General features: G+C 47.1%; 1 protein-coding gene and 1 non-coding gene across 17 annotated transcripts in view; one reads left to right on the top strand and one right to left on the bottom strand.

The window, feature by feature from the left end:
- DISP1 (dispatched RND transporter family member 1) overlaps positions 1–25420 on the bottom strand; it is a 157944-nt gene that overhangs the window by 77789 nt on the left and 54735 nt on the right. For 4 of the 16 annotated variants that reach the window (XM_041722642.1, XM_041722641.1, XM_041722648.1 and 1 more), the window contains exons 3-7: positions 19521–19644; positions 14749–14846; positions 13707–13939; positions 12173–12267; positions 7912–8363 (exon numbers count right to left, since the gene is read on the bottom strand). In XM_041722642.1, the coding sequence (XP_041578576.1) occupies positions 7912–7950 (39 nt within the window). In that variant the 5' untranslated portion in view covers positions 7951–8363; positions 12173–12267; positions 13707–13939; positions 14749–14846; positions 19521–19644. Of the gene's footprint in view, positions 1–7911; positions 8364–12172; positions 12268–13706; positions 13940–14748; positions 14847–18503; positions 18608–19520; positions 19645–25420 lie in introns of those variants that run through there. The other 12 variants (XM_041722656.1, XM_041722649.1, XM_041722659.1 and 9 more) reach the window with 8 other exon arrangements.
- LOC121472394 lies at positions 9726–9830 on the top strand. Its single transcript, XR_005982878.1, has one exon. It is a non-coding gene; the product is annotated as a U6 spliceosomal RNA (small nuclear RNA).

Here is a 25420-nt window from a genome sequence, read left to right as displayed (position 1 = left end):
ACAATTTGCTAAGATTGAAATCAATGACTAATAATAATAGGCACATCTCTAATAAGTTGAAGAGCAAGGATCCAAAGCCAGAAAATATGATTTCCAAGTCATGCAATAACCCTTGATGTTCAAAGTGTGACCAACAACCAGTTGCATCTGCCGGCAGCTGGTTATAAATACGGAGTCCCAGGCTCCGGTCCAGATCTACTGATTTTACTTTTTAACTAAGTCCCTGGATGACTTCTGTGCATACTAAAATTGAGAGGCACTGCTCTAGAACATTTGCATATATATTTTTAAAAACCACCTGAATGCCTAGTATCCAAGAACTCTGAACACCTGACTACAAGTGCTCACGAGAGAGTTCAATTTCACTCAAACAGTCTGACATCTAGACATCCTTAGGAACCTGAAATCACTTCTATTTGAGAGAGTCAGAGAACACAATGATCTACATCTCTAGATTATAGTGTTTTTTTTTTTTGTTTTTTGTTTTTTGTTTTTTTTTTTACCACGAGAGCTCACCAGAGAGATACATACATTGTCTGCACCCGTTAGGCTTTCTGCACCCGTTAGGCTTTCTAGGGTGAAGCTTCCATAAAGTCATGATTCGCTATTATCTTAGTCTCCTATATTGCACATCAATGTAAGAAATGGCCATTATATTTTCTGCAAAACTGCCAACAGCACCCCTAAAATGTGAACCACTCAAAGGCATGAACCATGTCTTCGTTATTTTGTCTCATTAGCGAATAGTACACGGCACATGGTAGCAAGGCAATTTATCAATTAAGTAGATATATGAAAGAATGAACACATCTCTCAGCTGGTCTCCAATCTCGTGCATTTTGGTAAATACCGCACGAGTATTTTCATACCCTTACCACAACCCCTGGAAATACAGGCTCAGTGAGAGAAAGTGACTTATGGGACATCACATACCTGATTAGACATGGGATTTAAGTTCAGGTCTGACTTCAAAGCCCATGAGCTACACCACTGGTTCTGAAAAAGGTAAAATCAGAACCACCTGGGGCACTCATACAAACAGATCCCCACTTTCTGAGCACATCCTTCTGCACTGCTCTGACTTTTAGAACATATACTCTCAGTCCATCGGCGACCCTAACTGGGTTATGAGCCCTACCAGCCGCCCTGAAGGGCTGGAGGAAAGAACTGCCCTAATGCATCAGTAGCACTGTTGCACCGAACACCGTAGGACTAAAGAAGTAACTACGCAGATGCTATGTGCTAGTGAGTGAAGCACCTGCTGTCTGTCCAAGGGCCACCTGGTTCCGGGCTGGGGGCTGTCCTGTGCCTACCGGGGGGCGAGATGCCATCGGCACATCCGCCTGCACCGGGGCCACTGACCGTCTCTGCAGACGTTGCCAGGTGGCCCCTGGGACACAAAACGGGCTGCGGCTGGAGTCACGGCTTTCCGTGTGCAGGATCTGAACAGACAAGCAAATATATCACAGATACTGGGAGCCGAGCGTCTCACCGCTGGAGGAAGGAGCTACAGATGAGAAAGGGAGGAGCGTTAGAAGGAACTCTGCCCAAGCAGCACGAGCCAGCGGTAGGAACGCCGCGTTTCTAGACACAGATACTCAAACAGATGTCGGAGCGTAGCTGTGCATCCGGCCGCCGCCCGAAGGCCTACGAGCAAGGACGTGCAAGCCGCAAGGAGGGGCCCAGCACCCGAACCTTGGTCTCTAAGCTCCGTTCTCCAATAGGAAACCCTCGGAGCTCTAGAGCCCTTGCAGGAAAAGTATATGGCAACCTGGGATATCTTGTGATGTCTCGACGTATAGAGGTGCTAAAAAAAGGTGGAAGGAAGACAAAAGCTGATTCAGAGGAGCTCACAGTCGCCAAGGCTGCAGCAATCTGAGTGGGAAAACAAATTACCAATGGTGTCGGGTGAGAACCCACAGAGTAAAATAAACACTCATGAGGCTGGACGGACACAAACACGGATGCTAGGAAAAAGGGACGATTCTTTCTTACAGTTACTCTCCAATTATTGAACATGAAAGGAACGGCAGAGATAAGAAATTAAGCAAATATCACAGTAATAATTATTGCAGGCAAGAGTCTGGGTTTGGTGGGAATCAGGGTATTTGTGAAATCATCAAACCACAGGTGCCCTTGACTGAAAGAATTATGACTGTTGTATCGGCCTCGTGGTATTTTTTTATTGAGAAATGGGATATTTGCAAAGTATCTCCTTACAAGATACTTAATTACAAAGGAAAAAATAGTAACTTTACAGAGAAAAAAAAAAAAACCCTGGGCAGACACGTTACCTAAGCAATCAAAGTGTCACCAGTCATCGGACTCTGACTTCACACACTCCCTGATGTGATGTCCTGACTAGTGTAGGCTTCTTGTTTGGGGTATTTCTGCCCCAAATGCAGAACCTCAATCTAATCATGAGAAAACATCAGATAGACCCGAATTGAGAGATGTTTATATATATATATATATATATATATATATATATATATATATGTATATATATTTATATATATACATATATATACATATAAAGTGCTCTTCAAAATCGCCAAGGTCGTGGAAGATAAACACTGAAGAGCTATCATCACACACGGACCCTGGGAAAACACGGCAATTCAGTGCAATTCAGTGCAATGAGGGGTCCTACATCAGATTCTGGGCCACAAGAAGGATATAAATAGGAAAACTAGCAGAATTTAAATAAGGCTTATAGATCAGTTAGTCATATTATGCCAATGCTCATTCCGTGTGTCAATAACTGTGCTATAGTTACATGGGAAAACAGGAAGAAATGCTGGGTGAAGGGTCAAGGGGGACTCTCTAAGCTTTTTTTTTTTTTTTAAGATTTTATTTATTTATTCTAGAGCATGTATGTGAGGACAGTGAGGGGGCGGAGGGAGAGTCTCCAGCAGACTGCCCCCTGAGCACAGAGCCTGACGCCGGGACCCATCCCTGGACCCTGAGAGCAGGACCTGAGCCATCCATGCACCCCTCCAAGTTTCTTGAGGGTTTAAAATTATTTCAGAATAAAAACTTGGAAAAAAAGGCACACATGAATGAACCAGAGTTCATTTATATTTTTAAACAGCTCAAGGGATTCTGATGCAGGTACCTGGGAGGAGTTTGGAAGCCCCAACCAGCAACCAGGATCTAGAGAAAAGAATGCGAGAGGAAACATTAAGGAAGCCGAAGGACAGGTGCTTTCCCGGGCATCTTGCGCGCAGGACTTGGTGTCGGTGCGGTTGCTGCCCCGAACCCCTCACCTTACAGGGCATGACTGGCCTCGCCGCTGTGCATGTGCGTTTTGCATTTGTCTACTTATAAGCAAAGTCAGCACAGCGTCCAGGTTCGCTGCATGAGCACAGAACTGCGTCCCACACAGCCCGTGTCCAGAGCCCCGGCCCGTGTCCGGGATGCTCGTGCAAGCACACGCACAAGTTCAGATGTAGGATGAACAGACCTGTGCACCTGGAGCCGTGTGACTGTGTCGTGTGACTGCTGCACAGTCCGTCTCTGAGCACCGAATGTGTGCCCTTTATTTTGGAAAATGTGTAAAGTGGAAAAATAAGGTTTCTACGCAGCACTTGGAGCATGTGTACTTCCTGGGTTTCTGGGGCACTGTGTTTAAGTCCTTTAAATTACTTTCCAAAGATAAATGTTTACGCTTGGAATTACTGAGCCAGAGGGTGTGGACTTCCTTGCGGTGCTTTAACTGCACCCCCAAACCGCCCTTCAACCCAACAAGTACTGGGCCTCCTCATCTTTAAAAAACAAAAAATGTAGGTTTAAAATACATGAACTTATCCTCCTGCCTTATTTTAACTGGTATTTCTTTAGTTAATGGTACTATCTCGCAGGTCCTTTGCTGCAAGGACACACACATCTTCCCTAAAAGCTGCTCCAGCCATAATCTGGCCTCTCGCAGTACAATCCTTACACGTGACAGACTTCAACGTTCTTTCTGGAAAATTCCTTTGAAAAATTAATCTTGGGGATCCCCGGGTGGCTCAGCAGTTTGGCGCCTGTCTTCGGCCCAGGGCGCGATCCTGGAGTCCCGGGATCGAGTCCCACATCGGGCTCCCTGCATGGAGCCTGCTTCTCCCTCTTCCTGTGTCTCTGCCTCTCTCTCTCTCTGTCTATCATGAATAAATAAATAAATAAATCTTTAAACAAAAAAGAAAAATTAATCTTTTTTATCTTCTCTGATAGGACTCTTAATTTCTCTACTCATGAATTTCCAAATATCCATACCGATACCCTACGCTGATATTTAACATCCCCTCGATCGTTGCCCTCACTTGTTATTTCCTGTGGGTTTGGCCTGTCACAGGGACACAAGGAATGTATGTAATCCCACTATAAAATGTTGTCTTTGTTCTGACAAATTCCATGGAAAAGCAAGTCAGACAAATGGGAAATGCCCTAAACGTGGAACACATAGGAGGTTTTAAAACTAGAACAAAGGAAACATACAGAGACTATTTCTCTCCATTCACTGAGTTACAAAGAGAAAAATCTGGCCCCGTTGCATTAACCTGCACATTTGCAAGATTTCTCCTGCCCCGTCCAGAAAAAGACACTTTTAAATGTAATACAGATGAGACAAGATCCCACCAGACTTGAATCCCTTCTGCCACTGTACTGGAGTTCCTCCAAATATTGCCACCCTACACTGGCAAGGGCAAATGCTCCTTTCTGGTGCAGGAGATTGGAATGGCCCTCCAGGAGTAAGGAAAAATTCACATGCTGGCAAGGAGGAATTGAAGTTAGAAGCCAAATCTTCAAAGATGAAAAAAAAAATCACTGAAAAATAACATGATTGTATTTATTTGCAAAGTACATTTTATCTTAAATGATTTCCAATGTACAAATATCTTATTCTTGATTATCTCCCGACATGAACATGTGGTAAAGAGACCATATGGAAAAATTAAGAAAAGCTCAAAGCACTCCATGTTAGTCTCAGATGAAAGTCAGAGGATCCCTTTTATGCTCATGTAGTGTTTCCTTTAAAGATGTGTCAAGGCTCTAATTCTAGGGGCACCCGGGCGGCTCAGTGGTGGAGCGTCTGCCTTCGGCTCAGGGCGTGACCCCAGGTCCTGGGATCAAGTACCCCATCGGGCTCCCTGCATGGAGCCTGCTTCTCCTTCTGCCTGTGTCTCTGCCTCTCTCTCTCTCTGTGTATCTCATGAATAAATAAATAAAAATCTTAAAAAAAAAAATTTGGTCTTCTGATCAATTTGTATTTTTAAGAATTTATATTTCATGGATATCAATCTCATCATTTTTGATGAAATTACAATATTACCAGTTTGCTTTTTGTCTTCTTCTCTTGTTGATGTTTTATGCCCTAAAAAAAATGACCTTATGTTGAAAAATATTCTTAATGATCTGCAGGGGAAAATTCAGACAATTCTATTTACAGAAATTTAAAATGTTATTATATATGGATATTCCTTATATAATTTCTGAAATTGGTTTAGCAGTCATTCAAGTCATCATATGGTATCACATGAGGTCACCTAATACAGGATGCATTTCACTCAGTTCCTCATTATAACCTCAGCAGCACAGCAACCCTCACTTCTCAACAACCAGCACCACACACGCTTGTGCATGGCCCATGTGCATGAAATGTGCTTGTCTGTGGCAAAAGTACTTGACACATTTTACATGGCAAGGGAAATGAGAAGTAAGGTGTATCACTGAGGTCCTAAACAACTAAGCCAGTTGTCTTACTGCCAGAGAATGAACTATCATTTAAGATATTAAAAATTCTGCTTTTAAAACAAATGTTACACTAACAAGCATAATTATAAAACTAATGGTCTGCAAACGTCCATCCCTGAGTGAGCCAATTTCAGTTAGAGGTGTAACGTCAGGGCCCTCATCTACTACAGGGCAAAGCCTTTGCTCAGGAGAGAAGAAAAAACAAAACACCAAGATGCCAAATCAAGATATATTAATTAAAATGCTGCTTTTATTTATACCCCAAAAAGCAAGTATTTATACTTTGTTTCCTTACATATAAAATCACAATTGCTGGTTAATTCTAAACGACAGAAATCAGCTTTTCTGAAATTAATTTTTTAAGGTACAGAAGCTCCCTTAAAGATCTTTTAAAGAATTAGGGGCACCTGGGTGGCTCAGTCCATGAAGTGCCTGCCTTTGGCTCAGGTCATGATCTCAGGTCCTGGGATGGAGCCCTGCATTGGGTGCCCTGTTCTGCGGGGAACCTGCTTCTCCCTCTCACTCGGCACCTCCCCCCTCCACTAGTCCTCTCTCTTACTCTGTCTCTAAAATAAAGGAAAAGAAGGGAAATGAGTGGGAAAAATTAGAGAGGGAGACAAACCCTGAGAGACTCCTAACTCTAGGAAACACAAAGGGTTGCGGAGGGGAAGGAGGGTGGGGAGATGGAGTGACTGGGTGACAGGCAGTGAGGCAGGCACGTGATGTGCCAGGTGGCACATAGGTGTTATACTATATGTTGGCAAATTGAATTTAAATTTAAAAATGTAAAAAATAAAAAAAATGCAAAAAATAAAATCTTAAAAAAATAAAATCAAAATACCTTTTTAAAAACTGAAAAGAACACGTAAAGGTTTTGCTTTCAAAAGTAAGTAAACTTATAAAAAGTGTAACATTGTATTACTACATGACTTTAGGGTTTACGGAAATGCTTTGCCATGAAGTGGTGCAGGTGCTCCTTACGAGCCCCACATCTCTGCACCTAGGGCATCTGTGCTTGAATATCCTGTGACTTGGGGTAAAGCTACCCAGAGAGCAGAGCTCCTCCCCTGAAGACCTTCCCTTATGAACCCACAGGTCTGAAAGCTTAACCAAAGCCCCAGAGCCCCTTGGGCCAACCAAAGCATCAAATGTAAGGACTCCTGGTTAGACATGAATCAAAAGCATCAACCAAAAAATGTCAAGTTAAAAAATAAATGAATAAAGGTAAACTAACGTACTGAACAAAGTTCTGTTCAGAACAAAATGCTACTCTGACTTGCACGTCGAGAGGAAAGCCTGCGGACGCCCCCACGGACGGGGTGTGGCATAACCTCTCCAGGGGAAACACAGTCATAGGTATTGATATTTTAGTACAGCTTCCAAAATACCCTCTAAGCCAGAAATCCCGCGGCCACAATTGACTCCACGACTAAAGCTCCTAATACAAACAAGCCTATTTGCAGCACATTCTCTGTTTATCGAAGGAAGAGCAAGACGAGGAAACGGGAACCAGCTGGATAAAGGTTGGTTCCTATAGCAGAATTTTACGTCCACTGTTTACTTAAAATGCTTCTCTTTGTGCTCCTCTAGTTTTCTAGGCTGCCGTGAAGTCCTTGGTCCTTCCTTTACCTGCCAGTGTCGGAAGGAGTGGATTCTCAGCGTCCTCTAAATGTGATCATGAGGAAGGAGACCTGCTTCCTGGGGAAGCAGGGTCTGCAGCCTCCTCTCGGTGGCCCCTGGGGGGGATCGTGGGAGGGAGAGGCAGCACCCCAGAAGACACATCCACCCACCACCCACCCACCCAGGACACAGCACAGGGTGCTCCGGGCACTGAACCTTCGGCAGCTGTTCAAGCCACAAATGCAGGGAAAACGCACCAAACGTTCCCTGTTCCTGGGCTGGGGGGGGCGGGGGAGCGGGAAGGGGCGTCGCTGTCACCTGCTAACACTGCTCCTGCCCAGGGAAGCCGCGTGTAAGACCTTAAGTTCCCTGGAATTTGTTCACTATTTGAGGCTTTAGCTTTGTGTTTGCCTAACAGTGTAAACAGGAATGCGCGGAGCAAAGCCTCTATCACAGTGAAAGGCGTGACCTCAGGGTGAACAGCTACTGGCAGAAAAGGCTCACAGAGGACCAAAGTCCTGTTCCAATCGCACAGATGTTTAAAAAATGACTCACCCGTGTGTGTGGATGCAGCTTCCACCTCTCGACTCTCATCTTCTTTTAAAAAGTCATCTAAACTCTGATTATTCGGATGACTCCAGGCCCTTCAGCAGATCAATCTGTAAGATGTCCCGACAGTGTCCCATTGTTTACAGCTGTTTCCGAACCATCCTTCGAGAATGTCTTTGGTTCACCCTGATTTTAAGGGACTCTGGTCTACCAGACAGTGTCTTTGGCTGCTCTCCTCATTGCCCCATTGACCCAGCAGGGCCTTCAGGGCTGCACACGTGGCTCGTAGCTTTGCATCTTCGTCTTCAGCACTGTCTAGCTCCCCCCACACCCCACTTTTCTTTATAATTGTTCCATCTTGCATAATTGATTTTGTTCTTCTGCAGCATAAGTCAACTAGCCCTTCGGTTATGGGCTTGTACGCCAGCTGCTGTGGCTCCTGCAGGCCATGCCGGCTCCTGGCAGAGAAAGAACCCCCGTCAATGGGAGGTGCTGCATCAGGTCTTGGCTACACTCTCGTGGTCTTTTAAAGCTAATTTTGTGCTCCTCTAAAGAAAAAATAAAAGCCTGCTACAAGATCAACTGATTATACCACAGAGACCTTAGCCAAGAAAAGCGTTAGTATTTTTTCTCCATCCCAAATACAGTCAAATTGTTACCAATATTTTTCCTCAAGTTTTAAGATTGACTACTTTTTAAGCTTTATGTGAATAATGGCTTTGTTAGTGCTATTTGAAACCTATGACTAACAAAGTTCCAGTAAATATTTACATCCAAAAATATTTTTCTTTTATTAGTACCTGTAAGTTAAAACAAACAAACAGGGGCGCCCGGGTGGCTCAGGTGGTAAAGCGTCTGCCCTCTGCTCAGGTCATGATCTCGGGGTCCTGGAATCAAGCCCCACGTTGGGCTCCCTGCTCTGCAGGGAGTCTGCTTCTCCTCCCCTCTGCTTGAACTTGCTCTCTCTCTCTCTCTCTCTCCAAAAAATAAATTCTTTAAAAAATAAATAATAAAAAAATAAGCAAAACAAACACCACCACCTTGGGGCATGAGGCACCCCCTCTGTTGGAAAATTACAAGAGTATCTGCACATATTTGGAGTTATTGAAGGCTCAGAGCCTTAGAAGTCAAAAAAATTTGCAAAATGGAAAGAGTTTATGTCGTTCTCTTATTAAATAAAAAAAAATGTAACTATACTAAGCAATTCATTTCTTGACAAAAGGAAGGTCTGGTCTTTATTAATTTATGGGCATGAGAATTGATTAGCCTTGGTTTCACATGAAAACAACATTCAGGGCAGCCCAGGTGGCTCAGCGGTTCAGCGCCTGCCTTTGGCCCAGGGCCAGACCCTGGAGACTCGGGATCGAGTCCCGCGTCGGGCTCTCTGCGTGGAGCCTGCTTCTCCCTCCGCCTGTGTCTCTGCCTCTCTGTCTCTCTCTGTGTCTCTCATGAATAAATAAGTAAAATCTTTAAAAAAAGAAAATTCATCTTTCATTGGTAAATATACTATTTTAATCAGTTTACTGCTAAATGTAAAAGATTATGAAGTGAAGTATGCAGAAATGCTTAAAATTATGTGAATGACGAATATAAGCATTTGAAAAATTTGATCTTAGGGAAAGCACATCTGAAAATTATCCTCAAGATGTTCCTTTCTGTATGTTATTACTGAAGAATTTCAGTGCAATTGAAGGCATCCAAACAGACCAACTGGTAGCCAAGTAATCCGTGTTTTCCTTCTATGGGAAATCCTACTGCCTGACCTCACTGTTACAAGTTCATTAAAAAAAACAAACAAAAAACCACTACCAACGACATCAGTGCTTGCTTCAGCAGCTCATACGCTAAAATTGGAACAATACGGAAAAGATCACGTGGCCCTGCGCACAGATGACACACGAATTCATGAAGCATCGCGGTTATTTATTTATTTTTGAGCGAGAGAGCAGCGGGTATGCACAGGAGCTGCGGGGCCAGGCTGGCACGGAGAGGAGGGAGGGAATCTCACAAGGGCTCCCTGCCCAGGCCCGCGCGGGGCTCAGGCTCGTCACCCTGAGCCCAGGACCGGAGCTGACATCAACCAACTGAGCCCCCCAGGGGCCTCAAGCAGCCCAGATTGCTTTAAAAAATCATAAATAACAAAGCTACAGATTGATTTGAATTTTTAATTAGTCCTTTTGAATAACAAAAGCAATAGATGCTTCTTGAAACAAATCAAACAGTATAAGGACGAACAAGGGACACGGTGTCCAGACCCCACTCCACGCTCCAGGACACGGCGAAGGCCAGAGCCTGGCTCGGCACCCGCATCCACGTCCGGGAGCTTCTCACGTTCCTGGCCTTTGTCCCCAGTATCCCGGCGCCACCGCCCAGCACAGACGCGAGGACACGGCCCGGACTCCGCACGACAGCCTCCACCCTCCATCGTCTCCCCGCCCTCACCGACCTGGGCCTCCCCCCCGCAGCCGCTTCGGCACCAAACACCCCGAGAGCAAGAGAGCGCGAGGCAGGGCAGGAGCACCACTCTCTAAATGCATCCGGACGGGGAAGGCTGCCCTCCGCGCCCCTGACCCCAACGTGTTGAACGTGCGGCCCAGGTAAGCCTGCACTGCAAGATGCCAACTCGCTACACGGTGCTGCAAAGCCTGGTTACAAGGGAGACACCCGGACAGAGGGCCGGAAAGCCCAGGCTCTCTCTCCAGTGTCGACATGAATGGCCAGTGTGACCCCGAGAAGCTACAGCATTACTTGGAGGCCCATTTCCGCCTCTAAATAATGAGTCGCTTCAACTAGATAACTCTGGTCCCTTCACACCGAAATCAAGGATCCTACACTGTTCAGTGAACGCTGGCTTTAGGACACCCCAGAGAGCACAATTCACTAAAAGAACCTCTGTGTAACTCCCACAAAGGGTTTGCTCACAAACTAACAGCGCAAACAATATTAAATAAAAAATATTTTAACCGCTCAAGAAAGCAAACCGTGGGGACACCTGGGTGGCTCAGCAGTTGAGCATCTGCCTTCAGCCCAGGTCATGACCCCGGGGTCCCGGGATCGAGTGCGACATCGAGCTCCCTGCACGGAGCCTGCTTCTCCCTCTGCCTGGGCTCTGCCATTCTCTCTCTCTCTCTCTTTCTCTCTCTCTCTCTCTGTCTCTTATGAATAAATAAATAAAATCTTAAAAAAAATGCAAACTGTGTATGTACTTCCGTAAGAACATTATAATTACCTATTTATGACTTATATGCCAATCATAACTACAATGGTCATTTTATTGAAGCAGCATGACTAAATATCTCACATTATTTTATGTTTGGCTCAGTTCGAATTGTTACAGATCTTGAAAATACTAAAATTAATTTTAAAACAATGTGGTAAGTGTTGAATGGCTATTGGGAACCTGGCTCTATTTCCACCTCAGCCATTCAGTTTCCAGGTTAAGTTGCTTCACTTACAAAATTAAAAAGCACCCCCAGAGCTGTAGGGTTGACTCACTCATTAAATGGGTCTTCATCAAGCATGTGCAGTGTGCCGGGCAGACACTGCACTGTTCCAGGGCTACAGCTGCAGGGAGGACACCAGGCCCCCCACCGCTGGGATGGCACACAGCACACACCTACAGTTCTGCACACCACATTTTCTTTTTTTTTCTTTAGATTTTATTTCTTTATTCATGGGAGATACACAGAGAGAGGCAGAGACACAGGCCGAGGGAGAAGCAGGCTCCCTGCAGGGAGCCCAAGCAGGAATCGATCCCGGGACCCTGGGGTCACCTGAGCTGAAGGCAGACGCTCGCCTGCTGAGCCCCCCAGGGGCCCCTCCACACTGTTTTCTAATTCAAACTGGCCCTCTCTAGAATTGGACTTGACTCAGTTAAATTTAATATATTTCTGTTAAAAGATTCATGTGTCATTTTTTACCAATATTCCGCTGTGTTGTTTTTGTTGTTGTTTGAGAGGGCGCAAGTACGCGAGTGGGGGGTGGGGGCTGAGACAGTCCTGGGCAGGCTCCACGCCCAGCACCAGGCCCCCCCACCCCCAGGCTCAGCCTCACAACCCCGAGATCACGACCTGAGCCAGAATCAAGAGCCTCGTGCCCAACCGACTGAGCCACCAGCTGCCCGTCTGCGATTCTTGAAAACTGAAAAGAAAGTAAGTGTCTACTTCAATTGGCGGAGAGACTTGGCTCGCTGCAAAGTTACAGGAAAGGGTGACCCAAGTTACTTCACATCCATGCATATCCTTTAGCTCATGAAATGAAAACGTACCTGCAGCTTCATGTGCTTGAGCTTTGTCTCACTCAGAAACACACGAAACAGAGGAGGTGCAACCCGGCCCCAGGCACCTCTCAGGCCCCGTCCTCCTGTGAGAGAAGGGGGTGAAGCCAAAGCTGTGGCTCACAGAGCGGAAGGCGTGCCTGAGAGCGAGGGCGCTAACAGCCTGGAGAGACCCCCGCTGCCCCTCTGCTCCCCCCACTTTAAACTCCCCCAAGTATTCCTGAAACAACAATTTTTGGGATTTCAGCTTTGTAAGTTTACACACAGAAATCCAGGGGCGCTGGGGGGCTCAGCGGACTGAACGTCCAACTCCTGGTTTCCACTCAGGTTGTGATCTCAGGGTCATGAGATCGAGTCCTGCGACAGGCTCCCTATTCCACGTGGAGCCGCCTTCTCCCCCTCTGCCTCCCCCCGCTCACATGCACGCTCTTTCTCGCTCTCTCAAATTAAGAAAACAAACCCAAGAAACCTTACTTCCAAAATCTAATCTTAGAAAACACTCTGTAAAGTACTTAATTTTTCTTTAAATAAGGAGGACTTTAACTAAGTCTTTAAGTGTCTTGACTTTTGTTAGTTTTAAAAGATGCAGACTCCTGGCACTCCCTCCGTTTAAGCAGGAGGCCAAAGTGTTTCTGTAAAGGGTCACAGAGACCCTGTTGGAAGAAAACTTCTTTAAAACAAAAAATAATCAATTCCCAGCCAGCTGTAGGAAGAACCTTCCCAAACACAAAGCTAACCCCCTTGTTTCCTTCCTGGTTTCTGCTAGGATGACTCACTAGAAATCACGTCGCGGGATCCCTGGGTGGCGCAGCGGTTTGGCGCCTGCCTTTGGCCCGGGGCGCGATCCTGGAGACCCGGGATCGAATCCCACATCAGGCTCCCGGTGCATGGAGCCTGCTTCTTCCTCCACCTGTGTCTCTGCCTCTCTCTCTCTCTCTGTGACTATCATAAAAAAAAAAAAATAAAAAAATAAAAAAATTAAAAAAAAAAAGTTAAAAAAAAAAATAGAAATCACGTCGCATGCTGTCCTGAAGTTACAATGCATATGCAACGTTTAATATCCTTCAGGTAGGGATCCCTGGGTGGCGCAGCGGTTTGGCGCCTGCCTTTGGCCCAGGGCGCGATCCTGGAGACCCGGGATCGAATCCCACGTCAGGCTCCCGGTGCATGGAGCCTGCTTCTCCCTCTGCCTGTGTCTCTGCCTCTCTCTCTCTCTTTCTCTGTGACTATCATAAATAAATTAAAAAATTTAAAAAAAAAAATATCCTTCAGGTAAACTGAAAAAGCAAACACAGAAAAGGATAAAGGAGTTTTTCAAACAAGTTTCTAGGGATAAAGTAAGAGTCCGCGAGCAAGGAGTTGTTGGTTTTAATTATATCAAGAGAAAAATAGACATTTCCTGAGGTTTAAGAAAAAAAATCCCCTTTGAGAGAGAACATGATTAACGGCTGTCCTAAACTGTAAATCTACAACCTTCGAGGGCATAGGTGAATGAAACCCTACTGTTTTCCCCCAGATTACTCACAGTTAATACAACTGGCAAGGAGTCTGAAGGTTGTCAGGAATTTCTAATCACTTGCTCCCAAGTTATCTTCAAGCATTCTTTCTCATAGCAGCTTAATAACAAGCAGCAGGGACATGGAAATTCCTTCTGTCTGACAGCAGGGGTGTAAGAACAGAATTCAGATGAAGAACTTCTTTCACGTCGCCAGAGCTGACAAATGTGAAAAATGTGCCAGACTCTGCAAGCTACAATTTCTGTAATTAGAAAAATGGAAACCTTTTTAATGGTGCTGCCCAAACCTGAGGTTTTTTTTTTTTTTTTCAGACAAATGAACAGTAATTTTATTTTTATGTATGACTTTCTCTTACTGGAAAATGACTATTCCTATTGATTAATTTCTCTGGATTTGAGCTTTAAATGGCAAAAAACAAGAGCACTTGAGGTGCCTGGGTGGTGCAGCCAGTTAAGCGTCCAACTACTGGTTTCAGCTCAGGTCATGATCTCTGGGTGGTGAGACACAGCCCCATGCTGCGCACGGCCCACGGCTCACGGTCAACTGCACATTCTATTTCCCTCTCCCCCTGCCCCTCCCACTTGTGCTCACTCTAACTAAATAAGTCTTAAAGATAAACAAATTAAAAAAAAAAAAACAGGAATCATTACATGGATATATATGAACCCATTATATGGAATCATATCTCATCTGGTTTGAAGATAAAATAGGAAGATAAGGGGATCCCTGGGTGGCGCAGTGGTTTAGTGCCTTCCTTTGGCCCAGGGCACGATCCTAGAGTCCCGGGATCGAGTCCCATGTCGGGCTCCCAGAATGGAGCCTGCTTCTCCCTCTGCCTGTGTCTCTGCTTCTCTCTCTCTCTCTCTCTCTCTCTCTGCCTATCATAAATAAATAAATAAATAAATCTTTAAAAAAAAAAAAGGAAGATATTAGAGAGGAAAGAACTACATGTTCAACAAAATTTTATTTTACATCCGCCTCTCGCCAGATATTGGTCACAGCTGTGAGGATACATATGGAGAGGACACCACAACTATTATATTTACTCACTGGTTCACCCAAATCCTGAAGCCGTGGATTTGCACTCAGGACCAAGGCTTGGACATGGTGGCAGGGGCTCCAACAGCAGCACGGAGCGAGGCTCCTCCCTGTGGGGTCCCAAGCATGACAACACTGGAGTGAATCCTGGGCGGCTAGATGGGAAGGGGGTGCTGTGGATGGCCCGCTGGGCACGGACGGGCACACTCACGCACAGACACGTATTCCCTGGCTCAGCCTGAGAGCCCAACACGAACAGGGTCTAGAGCTAACAGTGTATTAGTACCCACGTGCACACCAAACACCCAGATCTTGCTTGTAAAATACCGTTCTCCACACAGAGCAATCAAGGCAGAGTCTAGGACTGTGACAAAGAAGGTGCATGAAGACCTTGGAACATCTTGTTTCACCAGAAAGTAAGAATTTCTCAAAAAATTGCGGAGACCTACCCCAAGGCCAGGGGAGCAGTGAGTAGGTAAGGACTCCCAGAGACCAGTGCTGGCAGAACTCCGGCATCAAAATAATTAATGATGGTGACAAATATAATTCCTTGAATAAAGTAAGAATCTGTGAGCTTGAACTAATAATAGGAGTTTTAAACATGAAGACAGGGAAGCTCTTTCTTGACCAATAAATATGGGACGCAGGAGGATGGAAGCTACAGCCACCGAGTGAAAGTTTGCTGAGGAACAAGATATTTACAGTCTCGAAGCATCTCCCCACAAATTACGTATTAGTCACAAAGGGAAAACAGTGACTTCACAGTGGAGAAACCGGGCGACACAGCCTAACCGACTGGGAGAGCATGGCATCTGTACTCCTATCGTGTACCTGCTGGCGTGAGCTCTGGGGAGGGCATAACACCCCGTCCCCTTTCCTGCCCGAACTAGCAAACCTCACTCTCACCAGGACACAGTAGACAAACCCAAGCTGAGGCTATCCGACAAAATAGTTGACCCCTGCTCTTCAAAATACGCTGATTAAGATCAAGAAAGTAAAGGACTCAAGAGCCGCCCTACATTTCATTAAAGGAGGACACGAACTTACGTGGAGCGTGTGGCCTGGGCCGGATGGTGGACAAGAGAGCAGCAGCGGTACAGACCCGGGCTGCAGGGTAGCCCACGGCGCTGATCACGGCCACGAACGGCGCCCGGCAGGCTGGAAGGGGACCCAGGAGTCCCCGGGGGCTCCCAGTTCGAAATTAGGTCCAAAATAAAAGTTATAGGGGCCTCTGGGGGGCTGAGCGGGTGGGCATCTGCCTTCAGCTCGGGTTGTGATCTTGGGGTCCTGGGATCGAGTTCCGCATGGGGCTCCCTGCCCCGTGGGGAGGCTGCTCCTCCCTCCGTCCCTCTCCCTCCCCGTCTCTCTCTCTCTCTCTCTCTCTCTCTCTGTCTCCCATGAAGAAATAAGTAAAATCTTTTTAAAAATCATTAAAATCTCTTTAAAAATCTAGCTGTATTCTGTTGACCTTTAAACTATGAAAACATTTGGCATCCTGGATAAACGTGTGAGGACCGGGGTCCCGGCCACTGCACTCAGGCCGGCACTGTGAGCCAGGGCCCGTCTGCGCGTGCTGCACGGGGGGAGTCCTGCCACACGGGCGCCCCGTCGGTCCCAGGGAGTCTGTCCTGTGCACGCAGCCGTCCGGGGTGTCCGACGGGAGTTCTCCCGGTTCTCGTCACAGCTGTGTGCTCAGTCTCTGAAAAATCCAGCGTGGTGATGAAGTCAGGGCGGCTGCCCAAGCGTTAGTGACTCGAGCGCATTTCGTCAGGGGTCCTTTGGGGGTGTCCACGCCCGCCTCTTGCTCTCTCGACTTCCAGCGAACACCTGCGGGCCCCTGTTCCCCAGATGTCGCCCAGTCCTGTCACCTGTAGGCCCTGGTCGTCACCCTACTGTTCTTTCCAAGTTCACGCACCACAGGATGATTCGCCTGATGCTTATCAACAACACTTGGTATTAGGAAAGCCACACATCCTGAGTTCTCTGCTAACATTATCCTAATATAGATCATGTTACAACAAAAATATTTTTAAAGCAAGGATTCTGCTTGCTTCTCAAGAGGTAGATTTATTTATTTTTAGGAATGTTTATAGTAGATCTTCTTGTTATAGTAGATAGTTTAGAGTAGTTTATAGTAGGTTTTCCCTTCTACCATAGCAAGGAAATGTTCACGTCCTTCACAGTATGTTTTCCTTGTGAGGCATTGTGGCCGCATTAAAAGAGAGTGGTAATAAGATGACTTTAGGGGCGCCTGGTTGGCTCAGTCGGTAGAGCATATGGCTCTTGACCTTCGGGGTGTGAGTTCAAGCCCCACATTGGCTGTACGGATTACTTAAAAAAATAGAATCTTAAAAAAAAAAAAGATAATTTTATATTTTGTTTTTCTGAAAGGCTGAGCAACCCTTTCAAGCCGGGGATGTCCTCAAAGATAGGACATGGATCTATGTTCTGTTCATCTCTGTTCACTGTGTGACATTTATGGTCTTTACTGTCAACCGAATGGCTACATTCATGAGTGGATTAACTGTAGTGTTTTGTTTGTTTCTAACTTTTAAGTTTTATTTATTTTTTGAAGATTTTATTTATTTATTCATGAGAGACACACACAAAGAGAGAGGCAGAGACACAGGCAGAGGGAGAAGCAGGCTCCATGCAGGGAGCCAGATGCAGGACTTGATCCCAGGACCCTGAGGTCACAACCTGAGCCGAATGCAGATGCTTAACTAACTAAGCCACCCAGAGGCCTTATTTATTTTTATTTTGAGAGAGAGAGAGAGAGAGAGAACGAGAGAGCTCACACACAGGCACAAGTAGGGGGAGGGAGAGAGAGGGCGAGAATCCCAAGCCAAATCCACACTGAGTACAGAGCCCGACGTGGGGCTCACTCTCACGACCCCGAGATCGATCGTAACCTGAACTAAAACCAAGAGTCAGATGCTTAAATGGCTGAGTCACCTCGCACCCCCCAGAACACAGCTGGATTTTAAAAAAGGGGAGAGGACAAAAAAAGATCTATAAGATAAACATAGATAGGCAAGTAGGTAGGCAGGTGGATTATTCTTAATCAATATATACTGTACCATTTGCTGAGCACCAAGTATGCCCGAGGCACTCTGTTTCTACCAGACCGTTGACCCTCTTTTATGCCGTTGTGCTTCTTTACAGATAAAAAGACTAAGACTCAGAGATCTTACGCCACTGGCTTAAAGTCCCAGAGCCAGCTGAGACAAAGCCAAAACTGCCTAATTCCAAATTCCACGTTTTTTACCCTACACACACCGTTTTTAAGTATCCATTAATACAGTTTAAAACATGAGATCAATACACCCTGATCTGATTTTAACAGAATGTTAAGTGGCAAGAACATTTTGAATGTTTCCCAAAGTTCTATTATTTTTATAACAAGACTTGTAATAAACATTAAAACGGGCTATCCATCCAATTCAACATTCTGTCCTCAAACTGCAAGTGGCATCAGTTGATACCATGTGGTAAGAAAGAGCTTCTTCCTATGACACCAGCTTTAAAAAGTTAGGGGCAAATCCCTAACAGCGCTCTTTTTCAAAGGCCCAGGCGCCCGCCGGCCCTGCACCGCTGGGAGTGTAGGTGCAAGCTCACACCCGCAGCAAAGCCCGGGCATCCGGGCAGGGAAGGCCCCCCTCCAGGCGCCGGAATCTCGGGCATGTCCTCTCTGCCTTCTCATGGGAAAAGGCAAACACTGCCTTTGGGTTCAGAAAAAGAAAATTAAAACCAGTGAGCAGCCATACCTGGATTAGTAATGAATGACAGCAACACAGCCGGGAATTATTAGCTTCATCTGGCCCGGAAGGAGTGTCAGAGCAGGAATTTCTGGCTGCAGCTTTGCTATTTGCTGAGAATTTTGAAAATTAAGTACTGATCCCCTCGAGTGGAATGCGCCTATGCGGATCACAGGGACGCGCTGGCAGCTGCAGCCAGAGGTCTGATGAGATCTCAAAACGGACTGCACGTCGGAGTAAGGTTTGCAATGTTTCCATTTGAACTCAATAAAAAATAAATGACAGTCATGGCGCACAAAATATTCACACCCTGGAGCTGCCAAGCTAAATAATTTAGTATCTTTTTGTACAGAAAAGTCTTTTCCCCCCAGGACATATTTTTCAAAATATTAAATGTTCTGTTAGCTCAGCCCTCCTGAAGCCAGCTGCATTCTGTTTTTGAAACTGGAGAGTGATGGTCTGCCTCTCCCGTAATTGGGGAAAAATACCAGTCGCATTAGGTAGGAAGCATTCAAATCACATTCCCTTACAGCGTATAAATGACAGTATTCTTAGCATTATGCACAACCTGGGAGAGTCCAAAGATCCTCAAGAGGCGGGGAGTAAAGGTCTTCTGAGATTTAAAAAGGAAGCATTTCGCACTCAAAATTAAGCTAGTTCATTCTTTACATTTTGTTCCACTGAGCATGGAAAGCACTCGGCAACAAAGCAAGGTTAACGGCGAAACTCCAACCGGCCTGGCGTCAGTAACGAAGACTTGGCCAACAGAGGCGGCCCGCGCTGGGCACCCACCTGCCGGCACCTAGTGGCCACCTGCACATGCCAGTCTTGCAAAGGATGAGACTCAGGGTTGGCTAAAACCTGCTGCTTTCCCAAGAGTCCAGAGTGTCCAATACTTCTGTATATATTGTTAGGAAGGGTGACACAGCTTTTCCTTTAGTTAGAAAACTGAAGAAAGGGCATCTGAGAGGCCTTTCCGACGACCGAGAATGCCGCAAGGCACCCTCCGCCGCGGGTCTCTCTTACCTCGCCTCCAGCGCCGAAGCCAACTGTTAGCTCCTTTTGCTTCCTTTCCGTGGAACAGCAGGGGACGGTGGAGGTGAGCAGCTCCTGGTCCTGACGGGGCTCTTCGGGGGCTGCTGTGCTCGTCCTAATGCAGGAAGGGCGGGGACAAAGAAGCCAGAATTTGTCCACTGCTGTCGAGTTGTTTGTTTGGCCTTGTGGCAGCTCCTGAGTTAAGGGAGTGCGATGGGCAGAGGCCCCCTCACCCCGTGTCTGCAAACCTCCCCCGCAGCTCCCGCCCCGAGGGTCCCCCCGGGGCCCCCCTGCCCCCCCAGACAAATCTGCAAACGCTGTACACTGGACCACGTCCGTCCCCCAGGACAGACAGGGCCGTCGGGGTGCTGCAGCAGCCACTGTCCTGCTCCCCAGACTGCACTCACTGGAACAGCTCGGCGCCCGTCTGTCCCCCAGGGCTCAGCTTTCGTGTAAGCACAGCGTCAGCCGCACCCGCACCCGCACCCGCACCCCCGGAAGGGGAAGCAAAGCAAAACGGTGAGCTGAGCACCTAGGTCCGACCGCGGGCTCCTCTTCCAAGGAGCGACAGGGAAGGCGCCAGAGTCCACGCCTCAGCCCCGGAGGGGCCCAGACACAGCCGTGCTGGGCACCAGGGGTGGGGAGTGGGGCGCGGGTCTGCACCTGCCCCGCGGGGCGCCCGCCGCCTCCTTTCTCTGCCGCCGCAAACGGCGGCCTGACACCGGCCTGACACGGCCTTCATCACTAAGACGCAGAAGACACGTTCACCCTCGAGGCTAGAGAGGGGCTCCACGTGAACACGGGGGCATCCCAAGGCAGAAACTGCCCTCGGCAGGGGCCTGTTCACCCCGATTGTACGTAGCACACATGCACACGCACACGCATGCACACACACACGCACGCACACACACCAGGACCTCCATGCCCGCTCACCATCACACCCACACCGGCCCTGTGACGACGCTCTGCTGGCTCAGCCCCGCACTCTGAGCCACGGTCGATCATCAGCATTTTTTAAAAAGTGGGAGTGAGGGGTTCGCATTGGTTACTTAGATTTGATGACATCCCAGGAGAATTAAGACCCTCAGAAATGGGCATTTTGTTTTTGAGGCCAGAGTTATCAGTGCAGAGACAAACGCAGCAGCCAATTCCAAGGAGAACGTTTCTGCTCTAGCCCCTGACACCCGCCAGGTGTGGAGGCCCTGGCACCGCGGGAGGCGCGACTCCCCAGGCTATCAAGACGATTCACGGGAATGAGGATTCTAGTCCAGAAAATAACTTGGGCTCCTTGACCAACTAGAAAAAACTATAGTTAAAAGTCTACATTACTGTTTTGTTATACTTTACCTGCCCGCCTTCAAAGCCTTACAAGAAACCCCAGATGCCATCAATCTGACATTTTTTTTCTAATGAATTTATAACTGATTCCAAAAACAATGTTCTTCCACTGGACAGTCAGCCTCAAAAACACTGAATGCCTTTGTTTCTGAGTTGGAAAAAATACAATTAACATGAGAATACCTACGTTGTTTTAAATGGAGCCGACCATTGGTTAGAAATATTTGAAATATGGAAAATAACTATAGACTGCATGTTACAAGCCTAAGCGCACTACGGTTTTTAAAAGCAAAGCTGAAAAAAAATAAATAAATAAATAAATAAATAAATAAAAGCAAAGCTGTTACCCTCCCATGCTGAGGCACGCACAGGAATGTAATAATTAATGAATTGCTGGGGGACAGTCAAGTCCCTTTAGACTGCTATGGAGCAGTTCCGTCCCCTCTGAGGGCCGCCCTGCTGCAGACAGTTCCCCCGACACCCAAAGGGCAGATGGAAGCCGCCCAATGAGTCATCTGGGAGCGAGGACATCGTCAACCCAGAGAACCCAGGAAACCCTCTGAAACTGGAAGAACTATGGAAGCTTCTCCACACAGCCTTGTGTACGATTCCAGGGTGGTGCGGCCCTTGGAAGGCACCCCAGGATCAGGCCAGATCCGGGCCAGGTCCCCCGAAGGAAGAGCAAAGCACAGCCCCTGGCCTGTCAAAGGACAGGAACTGGGAAGCCTAGAATCCAGCCTCGGGGTAAAGTGGGAAACAGAAGAGGGAGAGAGGGAAACTGAGCGGGTGGGACTGAAGGGGGGAAGACAAGAAGATGGAGAGGGAGGAGGGGGGAGGGGGAGGGAGGGGAGGAGGAGGAGGAGGGAAGGAAGAAGGGGGAGGGGGGGTCACTTGAGGCCGCCGCCTGCTGCTCGGGTGCACAGGACCCACTGCGTGTCTCTCCTGGATGCGCCCAGGCCGCTTTCACCAGCACACAGGACATGCATCTTGCCCACGTCCCGAAGGCACGGAAAGGGGCGGGGACCGTGGCAGGGTTTCCCGGGGACCAAGCCAGCCTCCACCCTGCCCAGCAGGGCTGTCATCCCCACCCTCCTGTCCTCACTCCTCCTGGGGGTGATGCTCTAGTGTCACTGGCCCTAGAGTACAGGCTCTTCCTGGGGACGCAGGGTCCCCGAACCTCCGCTACGCTGTGGTCAGGACGGGCAGGTCAGGGCTTCCTCTGCCTCCAGCTGTGCGGAGATGTGATCCACAGGTAACCTCTGTGTCGCGACGTTTGCTCCAACCCAACTGGTACTTCTTTCTGGCCTTTTAATTTTTGAAACTTTCATAATTCCACTTGATAAAATGCTCCGTATGTATTGGGTATAATAAAACATGTACTAGAAACAAGACCTGTGACTGCGCACGCACAGGGAGCCCGTGCCACCGGGCGGCCCCAGGATCCAGACCTGCAGCTGCTGCTGGTAGTGTCACTTCCCACAGCACCGTCCTGGGCCAGCTGCTGCCCAAGGCTTGGGGCTGGTGTCAGCTGACCTTGAAAAGTCGACGTCATACAGACGCGGTCACCGGTCTAGCACCGTGGTGGCACAGATGGCCCTTTCTGCGCACGAACCAGGGTTACAGGGAACGCCACTCTCCCTCCCCAGTTTCAGTAACTGGCATTTCTCACATGGTTACCAAACAAAAAACCGGAATGGGGGTTTCACAGCTGGCGGTGTACCCTCAATATCGTGTTTCTCGTTTACAAGAGAATGGCTCAAAAATCATCCTGTCATAGGTGTGGAACATACAGAGAACAGACTCTTAGGATTTTAAAATGCATTATTTTGATCTTAAACACAAATTACTTATGTGATTTTAGTCACAGAACTAGAAGCAGCAGAGGAAATATTAGAGGAAGGTACAGAAATGGCCATCATTCTGCTAATATGTGGGTTATACGCATTCGCTATTCAGAATTGAACATGGACTATATGGAGTTGATGTTTTTAAAAGCAGAAAATATACTAAAGAAGCATTCCCGAAATGTGCCTTTTTGCCTTCTCCGAGATTGACATTGCATAGGGATTTGGGTGTGGGGGGAGACACGTAAGTACTCCAGAGATGCAGTTCATGGGAAGCTGGCCCAAAACAGTATTTAAGGGGAGCCCGGGTGGCTCAGTGGAGCGTCGGCCTCTTGGTTTCAGCTCAGGTCGTGATCTCAGGGTGGCTGGATCGGCCCATGCTGGGCTCTGTGCTCAGCAGAGTCTGCTCGAGACCCTCTCTTCCTCTGCCCCGCCCCCCATGCTCGCGCCCTCGCTCGTGCGTGCTCGTTCACTCTTGCAAATAAATCTTTTTTTAAAAAAACCACTATTTAGGTATTCTCACCTTCCCATCCTTTGTTTAGGGAAATGGCTCAGCGCAGTTCCGAAATAAATATTTCCGTATCAGGGCAGCCCGGGGGGGCTCAGAGGTTTAGCACCACCTTCAACCCAGGGCCTGATCCTGGAGTCCCAGGATCGAGTCCCGCATCGGGCTCCCTGCATGGAGCCTGCTTCTCCCGCTGCCTGTTTCTCTGCCTCTCTCTCTCTCTCTCTCTCTCTCTCTCTCTCTCTGTCTCTCGTGAATAAATTAAAAAATAAAAATTTCCGTATCAGGGAAGACAAATGAAAATACTGTATGTCAGCATTTTCATATTTATATTTATTTGTTTAGATGTCAGTTTCCCCAGCTAGACTGCAGGCCGCTGCCTGGCACCTGTTTGTCCCCGCGGTGCTGGACAAACCCTGCTATGGGACCTAGGATGTAACCTACAGCACCTGAGTGTAAATAACCGAGCTTCACCTAACCTTGGTTGTGCTTTTTTAAAGTAATTCATCTGACTATAAGGAATAGGAGTTCTTGTCATCCCAAAGCATAGTTTCTCATTTTTGTAAATGAGAAGTTCTGAGTTTTTATGGAAAGAGATGCCAGTACTTCTTACTATACTTTTTACTTTTCTTTTGCAGTTTATTCTCCTACTGTTTCAATATCTGATTCCTTCTCCGCTGAGATGCTGATAACAACGCGTAGTACGTGCTGACTGCAGTAGACAGCCGCCTCTAACCACCTTACTGCGGTGTAATCGCCATACACTACATCAGCATCAGGTGTAGAACACAATTAGATATTTGTCTATATTGTGAAATGATCACCACAGTAAGCCTAGGTGACTGACCATACATGGTTACAAAATATTTTTCTTGTGATGAGAACTTGATTTATTTTCTTAGCAACTTTCAAATATGCACTACGGCGTCACTAACCGTGCTGCACATCACATCCTCATAAGTAGTTTATTTTGTAACTGGAAGTTTGTTCCTTTTATCCCTCTTCACCCACTTCCCCCACCCCCTGCCTCTGGCAACCATCAATCTGCTCTCTGTCTCTAGATGCTTGGTTTTTGTCTCTGAGGTTCCACATATAAGTAAGATCACACAGTATTTGTCTTTCTCGTGAGACTTATGTCACACTTGGCAGGACACCCTCAGGGCCCATCCATGTGTTGCAAATGGCAAGGTCTCACTGTTGTTTATGGCTGAGCAATATTCCACTGTGTGCATTTCACATCTTTTTACCCATTACTAATCATTTGACATGCTTTTCTCCTGCAATGCTCACAATGAGCCCGTGAGGTGAGGTCCCAGTACCGGACATACAGTGGAAGAAACAGACAAATGGAACACAGGAATACAGAAGAAGAACAATGTAAAACAGAATCCAGTGGAGATGGCATTTCAACTCAGAAGGGGAAAGAAAGACCAGTGAACACCCATGCTGGGGTACCTGGCTAATCACTTGGACACATTACATACAATTAGATCCTAAAACACCCCCAACTAAATTTCAGGTGGATTAAAGATTCAAATGTCAAAAATAAAACAAAAGGCTTACATAAAGAGTACTACAATCACTTTTAGGAACTTAGCTGGTGACAGGAAGGAAACAGAGAGAAAGAGAAATTGATGAAATGGACTATTTTCAAGTTTAAAATTCCATCTGGCCCTCCTTCCCTCAGTTCTTCCCCCCGGCAGAGTAATGGGCCAAGATTCAGTCCTTCCCCTTCTCACCTCTCCCTTCTCTTCCCTTTTCCCTGTCCCCTGGGCTGGGGCATGGCTGCTGGGAGAGGGGAGCCCACAGGTCCTGGAGCAAGAATCTGGCTAATTATGGGCAGAAGATTTGTACGTTTAAGGGGTTCAAGCAAATAAATAAAATACTGAGGTTAATGGGAAGCAGGCTGCATTAAAAGAAGAAGGCCCTATGACTGGAATACAACTGGAGGGTATTTATACAGATGAACAGATGCAGAAATACACGGAGATAGGTATGCCATGTGTACTCGCACACACACACTTATGTATGACTCCCAAAGTCAGCCCACTGGCTGGAGCTAAAAGCAATGAGGACACCGAGTGTCTAGATCTTTGTTTCAAACACCATTCTCCACGAGGAAGAACCAGAGCTCCTTGGAGAAATGATTAGGAACAGGGCTCAGGTAGGCAAAGGACAAGATGAGCCCAGAACAGCTCTTTGTG

Source organism: Vulpes lagopus, chromosome 11, assembly GCF_018345385.1.
Source record: "Vulpes lagopus strain Blue_001 chromosome 11, ASM1834538v1, whole genome shotgun sequence".
Taxonomy (NCBI): domain Eukaryota; kingdom Metazoa; phylum Chordata; class Mammalia; order Carnivora; family Canidae; genus Vulpes; species Vulpes lagopus.
This window is presented reverse-complemented; position numbering and strand designations above follow the sequence as displayed.